The 11,699-nt window shown below is 56.1% G+C and overlaps 1 protein-coding gene across 1 annotated transcript; it reads right to left on the reverse strand.

The window, feature by feature from the left end:
- Positions 1–509: 509 nt before the first annotated feature.
- Positions 510–6,530, reverse strand: FAM110C (family with sequence similarity 110 member C). The gene is made up of 3 exons (XM_037048647.1): positions 5,900–6,530; positions 5,329–5,797; positions 510–1,781 (listed from the first exon to the last, which is right to left on the reverse strand). Exons 1-2 carry the CDS (start codon positions 6,504–6,506, stop codon positions 5,358–5,360), a joined length of 1,047 nt encoding a protein of 348 aa, XP_036904542.1. The 5' UTR covers positions 6,507–6,530; the 3' UTR covers positions 510–1,781; positions 5,329–5,357.
- Between the last annotated feature and the right edge of the window lie 5,169 nt (positions 6,531–11,699).

An 11,699-nucleotide genomic window follows, 5' to 3' on the forward strand; every position in this document is an offset into this window, starting at 1 on the left:
GCCCCATTTTGACATAAGATAAATTTGACTTAAGCTTCAGTTCCTCCTATTTTGAGTGTAGAAGCCACACAACAACTTCACTTAAAGCTCCAAAATGGATGCAACATCTGCAGATAAACAAACTAGGTGCAGAAGGTCCTTTAAAGGTTCCTCTCATCTTTGACATTATTTTTTTTAGTTAAGTGCAACCCAGCGAACAGCAGCATTTTCAGAGGGACAACGGTGGGGATGAAACCTTAGAGCAGGGAACCTGCTGTCCTTCCAGGGTCCCCCTGAGAAAGGCCCGTCCGACAGCCAACGGGGCCTCCTGAGGTGCAGACCGTGGCTTGCATGACGTGGCCAGCACAGAGGGCTCTGGTCAGTCAAAGGCCAAAAGGCAATTAAGCAACAAATACAAGAAGACAACTGGAAGAAAGTACAGAAAGTAAGAAAGGAGAAAGTGATTTAAAATTATTCTGCTAAAACTAAAATTATACGAAATGAGTAAAAACCATTTGAAGACTAACAACTGTGTGAAAATAAATATTTAAGTAACTCAAAGACCTACTTTCACAGTAAAAGTTATAAAAACATGATTCAACATTGAAATATACACAAACATAACAAAACAAATTGGTTTGAAAGTATCCTACCATTGAGAAATGCATTTCTCTCCTGTCCACATTCTCCCCGCTAACAAACTTGTTCTTGAGGAGGTATATTTTGATGAAACACGGAGTCTGGCAAGACTCGGTGGGTGACAGTGGGTGACAGTTTTCTGGGGTGGCGTGCAGTGACAGACACTCTGGCCCAAGGCTCTGGCCTGAAGGCTGTGGTCTCCCTCTGGGTGCCCACAAGGTTCGGTGGGGCCACAGGGACCCCTTATCTGCAAGCATCTGCCCTCTCCGGGCGCCCAGGCCTCCCTCCCCTGCAACACGCCCTTCACAGGCAGGGTGCCGGGCTCCGCCTTGGAGGGGACGGGTGACCTGTGGAGGGCAGGCTGGTGCCGTGGAGCCAGGGCTCCCGCCCCTTCTCGAAGCTTCCAAAGGGCAGTGAGTGGAGAGATGCTGCTGGCGGCGCTGACAGCACCTCTGCTGCCTCTCAAAACGCTGTGCAGGTGCCAGAACAGGATTTTCAGCAGGACCTCAACTCCCATCTTTTCACAGTTTCTGCACAGGCTACCCACCCAATGGGAGTGGCACTAGCGGAAGACCGGGCAGCCCTCCAGTGATTTTTAAAGTGCTGTGTCACCCCAGGGCCTGGTTGACGGCAGTGACGCTGGGAGCGCCCGTGTGCGTGTGCGGACGTGTCCACTACAATACCTCCTCCAGGGTCCAGGACTCTGATTCGATGGTGCCAATGGCCTGAGATGACTGGGGGCAGTAGATTCCATGGCATGCTTGGTTCTCATTGTGCTCTTTGCCTTTTTTCCTTTTAACAATTAATCTAGATACAGTTAAAAAAGATCATGGTGTCTCTCCCTAAACCAGTCAAAATGATGCCCCTGAACACATCCCTCCCCCTCCCCCCTGTCTGTTGTCCAATGCCCTTTGGAGGCCGGGGTGGAGCCACCCTGACAAGGAAGCACCTCCTGGAGCTTCGGCTGGGTGGTGGCTGCAGTCACCCAGTAAATTCCTGGTTTCTCAGCTCCGGACTTTCTGAAGTTGCTCCAGCTCCTGCAGAGGGTTCCTTGTGGTCACCAGGGTGCACTGGACAAAGCCTGAGGCAGGGAGCGTGGGCCTGGGGTCTCCAATCATACCGGACATGCTTCAGGGGGAACTCGCTGCTGGGAAGGCTCAATCCTGAGGGGTACGGAAAAGCCGAGAATCAATACCAGTTCTGGCAAAAGTCATAAGGCGAATATTATACTTCCAAACCTGCTCCTTGTAGTCTTTGGCTTTGTGGTATTTTGTGCATCTTAAATTTGGAAAAGAGGTTGGCTGCCTTTCATTTTTATTTCCCTCCAACTACTCACAGGCAGTACAAAATTCCTCTGACTGTTGGTGAAGGCAGTGCTGTCCCTCACTGAGATGCCAACAGAACAGAACACAAGGCAGTCAGTCCGCCTGCCCACGTGTCGGCAAACGCGCCCACAGGTGTGTCTAAGATGGCCCAGGTCTGACCTGAGGACAGTGCCTTGTGGTGCTCGGCTCCCCGGACCTGCAGTGCCCTCTGAGTCAGGTGCCCACAGCCTCTGTCTGGTCAGGAAGGAGGGGGCCAGGGGCTGGAGTGTGTCTGCTGCTCCCCAGGGCATCTCTGCCCAAGAGGAGACCAGCTCTGCCCACCCCCTCAGCAGAGACCCCACAGGGGTCCTTTCCTATCAAAGAGCAAGGTGAAGAGGGCTGTGGGACATCTGAGATTTTTGCCTTAAAGTTAAACAATGTTTATCCCTAACTAACCCAAAGGACAAGTTACCACTCTTTTATAACAATACTAAAACCAGCAACATATATTCTACCCCAAAGCCAGAAAACCACAGGCCTAATTTGGGCAGGCCCGCCGTCCTAGTGACTGAACGACAGGAAGATGAGTAATGCCAGCAGACAGGGGAGCTGCTCTCAGGACAGAGACGCTGGGAAGCGGAGCCAGCACCACCCACAGGGCGGGGTCTGCTCCTCGCCCATCTGAAGGCTGGCAGCTCCTTCCCTGAGCCCTTCTCTAGCTCTGAACTCTGGGCTCTGGAAAGCAAACATTTTCACTCCTTGGGGGTAATAAACTTATTAACTTGTTATTTACTTCTGGGTGGTATATTTTCTTTTTCTTTCTTTATTTTATTTATTTTGAGAGGGGAAGGGAGGGAGAGAAACATCGATGTGTAGTTGCCTCTCACATGCCCCTACTAAGGACCTGGTCCACAACCCAGGCATGTGCCCTGATGGGAATCGAACTGGCAACTCTTTGGTTTATGGGCCAGCAATCAGTCAACTGAGCCACACCAGTTTCCATTTTAATTGATAATAGCTACCAATGAGATGTAAACCTCCATATACAAGGTATGTTTTCTTTTTCATTTAGAAAGCATATCTTTGTTCATCTCAGGTTTTCTGAATTTTTCATGAAATTCGAAAGTGAAGCTGCATGAATTTCAACACAAATGTCCTGATAAGCTAGAAGGAAATCACAGCTTGCGTTGCTCCTTCCTCAGCTTCCAGAGGTAACGGGAGTAGTCTCAGAACAGTGACCCCATGAGGAGGGGACAGCCGCCAAAGACCCCCAGGAGAAAGGGGAAGGGTGCCCCGCTGCACGCCGGGGTCCCGCTGGCTGTTCCTCAGTTCACCCGCATCAACTGAGGGGCTGTGAACAGAAGCAGACCCATCTCCGTCCCAAGTCTCCTCCCTACCCTCCGAGCAGACAGACTTTAGGTCTCCTGGGTCGAGGTTTCCGGGATCTCGCACCCTGTTTGGGGTCTAGGAGAGTAAATTTGTGAAGCAAATATTTACAGAGCTGGTGGCCGCTGGTGCACAGCCCAGTGCTCGGGTCGGTCTCCCTGCCGTGCAGCAGCAGGAAACAGCTCAGGAGGCAGGTGGCACTGCCTCGAACAGACAGGACTCAGAGGGAGGGAGGGGAGAGTGGCTCGCCCACTGGAGTACTCTGCTGTGCTTGCCCCCTCCCTCACCTCCCACTGCTCCCCCTGGTCACGGCAGTTCTCACGGGCCAAGCCAGCTTTGCCCTTCGCTCAAACTTCACGGACTGCGCCCCAGATTCTCTTCAGGACACTGCTGGATTTTGACATTGGGGGGCGGGGTGGGGGGGCTCTGGGTGCAGAGGGTTGGGAGGGAAGACTTTCACTTCCTGTTGTCAAGTTTCAGTTGGGTCCGTTTGTGCACCACCCGGTCACTGTCTGACCACAAATTCTGCTGCTGCCGGTGCACAAAGCTCTGGCTACCTGGAGGGAACTTGCTCACAAGTTTACATTTTACGTCCTCCAACAGGCAGCGTTTTTTCTTTTTCTTTCTTTTCTGGGCTCCAATCAGGATGTGCAGCTCTGCGGATCACTGTACAGAAGCAGCGAGTGTGGAGCTGGAGACCATCTGCCTTCACTTTACGGCCACCAGACGCGGTCAGTGAAGGCAGGTGACTGACAGGACACAGGCCCCACGCCCAGGTTAGTGCTGGACGCCCTCGACCAGGCCCCTCTGGGCCGCACGGAGCCCTTCCTCCACACCCAGACACCCCTGACGCCTCCTGCCATCTCCTTTCTACACTCATCTCAGTTCAAAAAGTCAATCTGGGAACGGTACAAGCAAATCTTTCTCATTTTAAAATTTTAACTACCTATTTACATGCTTTGGGGGCTTATGCTGGTGGAAAATAAAATTTGATAAACTGCAAGGACCCACTTCAGTCATGATCCTTCCAAGTCCGAACCAAGCAATGAACTCACCTCCCCTCGTTCGCTCTCAGGCGGGCACTGGGGCCAAGGCACCCTCTCCATCCTCACCCTCGGGTGAGCAGGCACACAGGCACCTCCCCCACCGTGCTAAAACCCCAGCTGTCTTCAGTGGGCTTATCTCAAAGGCAGACAAAATTACTTCCACCACGTAATTTTTAAAAAAAACTTACATTGTTGTCATTGAAGGGTAAGAGAAGAAAAGAGGCCTCACGGTTTAAATTCTTGGTTCTTGTAAAAGAACTGAGAAGTGCGGCCTCCTCTCCTTTCCCCATCCAGGGAGTGCCCGCCCCACCTGCGCCTGGAAGGAGGGGCGCATGCGGGAGTGAGAATGCGGTTCCTTAGGTTCAAGGCGGGCCCTGCGCTACAGGCGTCCAGGGGCGAGACGCACACCTCCATCCAGCGTCTCATCAGAGCCACGCGGGCTCACACACCAGAGACCAGCCCACCCGGCGCCCCGTCACCACAGAAGCTCCTTCTCGGGAACTACGCTGCTCCGCGGGCGCTGCTTAGAAAGTTCTCAAAACAATTAAGAATACGTTTAGCCAAGCAGAGGGCTTTCCAGCTAAAGGAACGCCCCAGTGCTGGCCAGACGCTGCAGAGGACCCCTTCCCGCAGCAGGGCAGGGGAGAAGGCAGCGGGCCCCAGCTGGGGGTCGGTGGTCACAGACAGCTCTACCCAAACCGATGACATCGGAGGGGTGAAGCTGCTTTCTGACAGCTTGGGTAATTCCAACTTTCCTTCTTTTCATAGAAATAAACTAACTGGGATGGTGTGAGCATCCCGTTTCCAGGCAGTCATGAGTGATACATTCAAAAGAAAGGGCGCTTGACCCGTGGGGACCTGGACTGTCATGCGCGACGCTCTGCGTCTCAATCTCCAGGGTCCCTTCCAACCTCAGAAGCCTGGCCATCCAGCCCAGAGCCCTCCCGGACGCGCGCACAGACACCCCGGCTCACCCTTGGGTTCCGACCTCCGGGCGGAGCAGTCACACTGGGCCCTGCAGCCGCGGCCCCAGGGTCTCCTTGGCCTTCTTGCAGGTATACAGCCACTTGATGATGCGGGCGTTCCTCTCGATGACCGAGGTGGTGCTGGGCACCTGCTCCATCAGCTCCTCCTCCTGCAGCCCCTCGTCGCTGCCGCTATGCCGGGAGAAGCCGCTGTCGGAGGTGGCCATGCTGACGCTGCGAACCTTTAAAGTGAGGCGGTCCGAGCCCGCGGAGAAGTTCTCCCTCCCGAGTGCTTCCACCACCTCCGGCTCCAGGCCACAGAACTGGAAGAAGCTGTCGAATTCCGCCGCGGACATGGAGTAGCGAGAGGTGAGGTCTGACTGCGAGCGCTGCAGGCCCCTGCGCCTGGTCACTCGCGGCTCTGGGCTGCCGGGCGCGGCGGGGCTCCTGTAACGCGCTGGGAGCGCGGGGGTCGCTGGCGCTGGGGGCGCCGAGAGTGCTGCGGGGACGCTGGGACGCGCCGGGGGCGCCGGGGTCGCTGCTGGGACGCTGGGACGCGCTGGGAGCGCCGGGGTCGCTGCGGGGACGCTGGGACGCGCTGGGGGCGCCGGGGTCGCTGAGGGGAAGCTGGGACGCGCTGGGGGCGCCGGGGGCGCTGCCGGGACGCACGGGCGCGCTGCCGAGACGCACGGGCGCGCGGGGGAACCAGGGGTTGCTGCGGGGCCGGGCTTGGTTGGAGCCGCCTCCTCCCCGCTGGCCGTGGCCTCTCCTCCCACCTGGGACTTCTCGGGGGACGCCGACGTCTTCTCCTTGCCTGACCCCGGCAAGAACTTTTTCACCAGGCCGCCCCCGAAGCTGTCGGTGCTCGGCCCACGCACGAACTCGCACTTCTGCCGGTATATGACCAGCGAGTCAGGCCTCAGCGGCTTCCGCGCTATTGCCCTGCGTGCCACGGCACCGGGAGTGCAAGCCGGGGGCCGAGGGTCGACTACTGGCCCTTCGCCCGCCCCAAGGCTGCTGCTCTCGGAAGCGGGGTCACCGGCTGCCCGCGGCAAGCCCCGGACGTACTTGGCGCGGTCAGCTGCCAGCCTCTCCACCGCGCTCCTGCGCGTCGGCACCGCTGCATCCAATCTCCGGGGCAGAAGCCGCTCCGCCCGGGGCGCGTCCAGGCTGGGCAGCGCGTGCATTCTCGCTGGCAGAGCTGTTGGGGCTCCGACCCCGCGGAAAAGCGCCCGGTGCGGCGCCCGGCAGTCCAGGATCAATTCCGAAGTCCGCCCAGGGTGGAGACCAGCTCCCGGAGTCCGCCAGCCCAGCACCGGACGCTGGGGAACACAGGTCCACAGCGATTCCAGGACCCAGCCGTGGCTCCTCCCGGAAGGTTCTCGCCGTCTCTCCAGCTCTTGGAGAGGCTCAGCCCGGCTCCTCACTTCCCACCCGCCTCGCCCCGCCCCGCCCCCCAGCCCCCAGCGCCCCCAGCCCGCCCCTTCCCGCCCCCGGACCGGAGCCCCGCGCCGCACCTGACTCACGGCCCCGCCCCTGACCTCTCACCAGCCAGCAGCCCCGCCCCCTCCACGTGGCCCCGCCCCCGCCTCTCTTGGCCCCGCCCCTCGCCGCCCAGCTGCGCTCCTAGAGCTGGGAGGGCGGGGCCGCGGCATCCCGGTGTGGCCTCCGCACCGAGGGCGGGGAAGAGCCGAGTTCGTTCAGCCGCAGGTGTCGGCGGCCTCCTCCTCGCCCGGGGAGGGCCGTGGGTCACCGCCAGAGGCAGGCACTTCCGGAGTGGGGGAGGGAGGAAGGAAAGGGCACTCTGCCCCACCCCGGGAGGTGTCCCATATCCTTTGAATTGTTAAAGTGACCTCAGCGCATCTGGAAACTAGTTTTCTGTCTCTACCTGAGCACAGATCTTTACCTTGAGAAAGAAAACAGACATAAAGGACAGAGAGCGCATGGCGGGAGAGAGTCTGGTGTTGGTAGAGGAACCCAGAACGCACAGGGACCGAGATTGGGTCCAGGCTCAGTTACCCGCGGCCCTGTCCCCGACCCAGACCCGGGCACCAGGTGCGGGGACTCAGAGGGCAGGTGCGGGTAAGGCTCTTTGGATTTGGGTGAAGCCTGACCAAAGGCCCAGAAAAAAAACAGCTGTTTTTGCTGTAACCAAGGCAACACGTAAACCACGGGTTCACAAGGCACTGAGCCAGCCTAGGAATGCTAAAACTGTAAGAGACAGTATTTCCAAAATTGCATTATTTCCCAAAGCTGGACAGAGAGCTAAAAATGCCTGCCAGAGTGCAGTGTCTGTGCGTCTGCTGTGTGAAGGCCGACTCCAAGACACACAGACCTCTCGGGGTTGCAGGTAGCTGCTCCTCCTGTGGGCAGCCGGTGGGAAGGTGCCTAGGTCTGGGACCCATGTCCCAGAAAAGCACCCAAGCACCTGTGGGCCCCAGAGGGCTGCTGGTGACTCAGCAGGTGCAGCAGGTGTGGCTCACTGTGCCAGCCCACCTCCAGCCACCTCCAATCAGATAGTGGCAGGTTCATGCCAGGTGGGCCTCTAGACCTGAGTCCCTGTGAAGCCAAATCCTGTAAAGAGGGAGCCAGGTCCCCTGAGAACAACAGGGTCCCAGGTCCTTCAGGTGAACAGCAAAGGCCATGCATATACAGGGTCGGCAAAAGTAGGTTTACAGCTGTGTGTGGGAAATATTAATAATACAGTAGTTAATGACACAAGAATGAACTGTGTTACATGTGCTCTCAACTGTAAACCTGCTTTTGCCCAGCCCGGTATAAACCTGGTGAGGGACTGCCAGGAGAGAAGGGCAGCACACTGGCTTCTCATCTCCAGTTTTTAGTGCTAATTACAGAGATTCCTTCCATTTTCCTGCGGCATTTTCTCAAACGCAGTCATTGCACACACACTTCCTTCTATGGGTTTCCATCTGATCCGCTGTGAATCCTGGGGGACTCAGCAAAAGGTGGCCCTGGGCAGGTTCAGGGAAAGACCCTGGGGCTGCCAGCCAGTTTCCAGAGAGCCCTGGAGGCCAGCCAGGTGAGGGTTGAAATGCTTGGGAAGAGTGTTCACCAAATATTTCGATTAGGGGACAAAATGATTGGGCTCCAAGTAAATAAGCTTCTCCACTTTTCCTCGGTCCTAAATTAAAGTCATGCTTTGAAGGGGTCTTTTATTCAACCCTGGACTCCAGGAAAAGGACAGTCCCCCCCCCCCCGCCCCGTAGTCTGTGGGACTGCCGCAGGAGATTCTGCAGGAGTTATGGGTCCTGTCGTGACAGAGGTCTGGGAACTCGCCCCTTAATTGTCTTTTCAGTAACTAAGATGGCAAAACAGCATTTTAAAGCATCTGAGAATGTCCACACTGAAGAAATCTGTTTAATCCATTTGCTATATGCAACTTCCCCAACTCTCTGCGGAACAAACCCCCATTGCCACCTGCAAAGACCCAAAGGCCTTGCTCACGGAGAACACGGTAACTCAGTGCAAATGCCTTTCAATATTGGAAAGAGTGGAAACGACATAGTGTATTTGTTAAACTCTTATTGTTTGTTTGGGGCTGCATTTTCCAGCATGTCTCCTCACTTACCACAGGCTGAGACAAGACCGTGACCCACAGTGCTTGTCGAAAGCTCAACATTCTTTCCCCCAGCCCGCTAAAATGCCTCTGGTTTACCGTAAGCCTATTTCCTCTCACTGATTTCCATACACGCTGGGAAAAAAGATCAATATGTGTTTGTAAAAACCCATTTCAATGACAACGAGAAAGTATGTTGTGTAGAAACTTCCTTTAAGGTTTTCTCTTCCTAGGCAGCCATCACTTTGGTCACCTTTCTCTGAAGTCTCACTAGTTTCTCTTTCTCTTTCTTGTAATGACCCTGAGGCAGCTTTGAACTTCAGAAACCAAGAGGCAAGTGAGCAGGCCATCCGAGGGGCGGCTGAGGCAGAGATCCTGGAGCAGGCCAGGCCCAGCTGCTGGGAGCAGAACTCGGGGTGCTGTAGCTGAGGACAGGACAGAGAAGATGCAGACCTAGTCCGGGGGCAGGGAGGCCCTTGGAGAGGACAGGCCCCCGTTCCCACTCCAAGAAGCCCCCGAGCTGCCCAGGACACCACACAACCAGGTGGGCACCGTGGCCGACACAAGACTTCTCAGGAATATCATGGGGGAGGCTGGCCAGTGACCAGGTGGCACATCGTTCTTCCCAGGAACCCAGTGGGATTAATCGCGAGCTAATAGTTCGGATGCTGACTTTTAACCTGAACACAAGAAACACTGGTGTTGAACTGCGGTCGCACATGTATGATTCTCTCTGCGATGTTCCGCAGGCACTGCGCCGATGCCAGTCTTCGGGAAGCATGGCTGTGCGCCCTCTGCGAGCGTTGCGCACGGCACCTGAGCTCGTGCTGAGAGGGCAGGTGCGGTTTATGGACCTGAAGAAAACAGGAGTGTTGTGACCAAGGCTGTGCCCAGAAAGCAAGGAGCTGCAGAGGAAAGACAGTGGCTGACGCTCATGCCCTACAGGCCGAGTGACAGGCAACCTGTGATACAGCAGGTGTCTAATGGTGTCACACTTAAGTGACATCATGTCACCCTGTGAATCAGAGGGACAAGGAAGCTCCCAAAACCAAATATTAAACTGGATATTAATTAAACAGGAAGGCGAATAATAAATTACCTGTACAGAGGTGTACTCTACAGAGGTATAGAGGAAACTGAAAAGTTTAATAATCTATTTTGTCCGTCAGGAGGAAGTGTATTGATTTTGAGACGGTTTTTCTTGAAGACCTGGATGCTGGCTGACCCCGGAGCACTGACCTGCTGGCTCCTGTTTCTGGCCCACAGGGCAGCTCCCCTGGGCAAGTCAGGAGCCACCTGGGGCTGCGTCACCTGCTGGGGCACCCAATTGGGGGATTGCAGCAGCCTCGGGGTTTTATGGGGATGGCGAGGGCAATGTGGGGGGGGGTGCTTTCCCTGCCTTTGAGGAGCTCTCTCCCCCTTCCTCCCTGAAGCCACCCCCCAAGTCTCCGCTCCAAGACTGGGGAGTGCAGGCAGCCCTTTCCTGACCGCCTCCCACAACACATTTTCCTCCGCAGCTGCTTTGGGGAGCCCGTCGGAAATTTGCTCAAGTTGTTGAGTTAATAGTCCAGTTGAGCAGACTGGTACTGGTTTTCATCCTTAAAACACAGCCTATCAGGGTCCAGGAGGGCCCCCAGGGGCCAGTGACTGGGCACCTGCCTCCGTGTGTTGTGAAAGAGTCACATCAAATGGTTCGGTCGCACCCTGTTTCCGTGAGCGAAGACACAGCTTGGGGGCAGGGGCTGCCTTCACAGGCCTGGCCTCATTCAGGGGTGCGCACTCTGTGCTGTGTGTGAGTGCACAGCTCACACCACAGACACCAGGAAATGTGGGTGTACAGTCACACTCGTTTCCTACTGTTGCCGAAACAAATGACCACAGCCTTGGTGACTTAAAACAGCACAGATGTGCTAGCTCACGTTTCTGGGGGTTAGAGTATGAATGAGTCTGCAGAACCGGACTCCTTCTGCAGACTGCTGGGGAAGGGTGGCCCTCTCTGCTCGGAGGGTTGCCTTCTCTGCCTCGGAGGGTTGCCTTCTCTGCCCACGCGCCTTCGTGTCCAGTCGCTTCCTCCACCATTGAAGTCACGAAAGAGCATATTCCCTCTTCTCTGACCTTCCTTCCAAGTAAGACCTCAGGGCCCTGGTTGTCGCTGTCCACCCTGGATGTCTGCCCCCGAAGAAATCGTTCCAGTTCTCAGGATTTGGCTCTCTATCTTCAGAACAGGTCTCAGCCACTGGGTGCCTGCATCACAGCACCGTGAAGCACATTGCAAAACACTATGTCCTTCAAATGCAGAGAGTCACTGACCACAGTGTTCAAAGGCACTTCAAGCACTGATGAACCAAGCTGAACTTGAAGTCACGATGGGGGTGGGCAGGTGGATGGTGTCAGGGGGGCCCCGCCAGAGCCTGGAGGGCCTGGGTGCCCGAGGAGGAGTCTGGGTGGCCGAGGCAGAGATCCTGTGAGGCTGACAGCACCGATCATGAAGGGACCAGCTTGAGGTAGGGGACAGATTGCCCATGAAGTGCAGCTGGGACAGCCTTGGGAAAGTGCCAGGTTGCCAAAGCCACAGGCAGGCAGAATGAGATGGTGGGGCACCCAAGTCAACAAAGAAAGTCCCAAGTGGCAGGTGTGTGAGATGAGGTGCGATACTGAGGTTCAGGGAGTTAAAGCCCAAGAAAGTTCACGTGGGTGTGTCTGGGCCTCACAGGCCTTTTGCATCTTGTTCTTCTTGGGCAGCCCGCTCACAAGTGGCCACGTGGGGGCCCATATGAACATGTTGAGTCAGAGAATTCCCATC

Source organism: Sturnira hondurensis, unplaced genomic scaffold (genome assembly GCF_014824575.4).
Source record: "Sturnira hondurensis isolate 20B ecotype Veracruz unplaced genomic scaffold, ASM1482457v3 Scaffold0006413, whole genome shotgun sequence".
In the NCBI taxonomy this organism is placed as follows: domain Eukaryota; kingdom Metazoa; phylum Chordata; class Mammalia; order Chiroptera; family Phyllostomidae; genus Sturnira; species Sturnira hondurensis.

What these genes read in the sequence shown, in the direction of transcription:
- FAM110C (XM_037048647.1), bottom strand. Translation starts at nt 6,506, where the DNA reads ATGCACGCGCTGCCCAGCCTGGACGCGCCCCGGGCGGAGCGGCTTCTG. An exon ending in AGCGCGTCCCAGCGTCCCCG is followed by an intron (nt 5,798 to 5,899) that starts CAGCGACCCCGG and finishes CGCCCCCAGCGC; the next exon opens with CAGCGACCCCCGCGCTCCCA.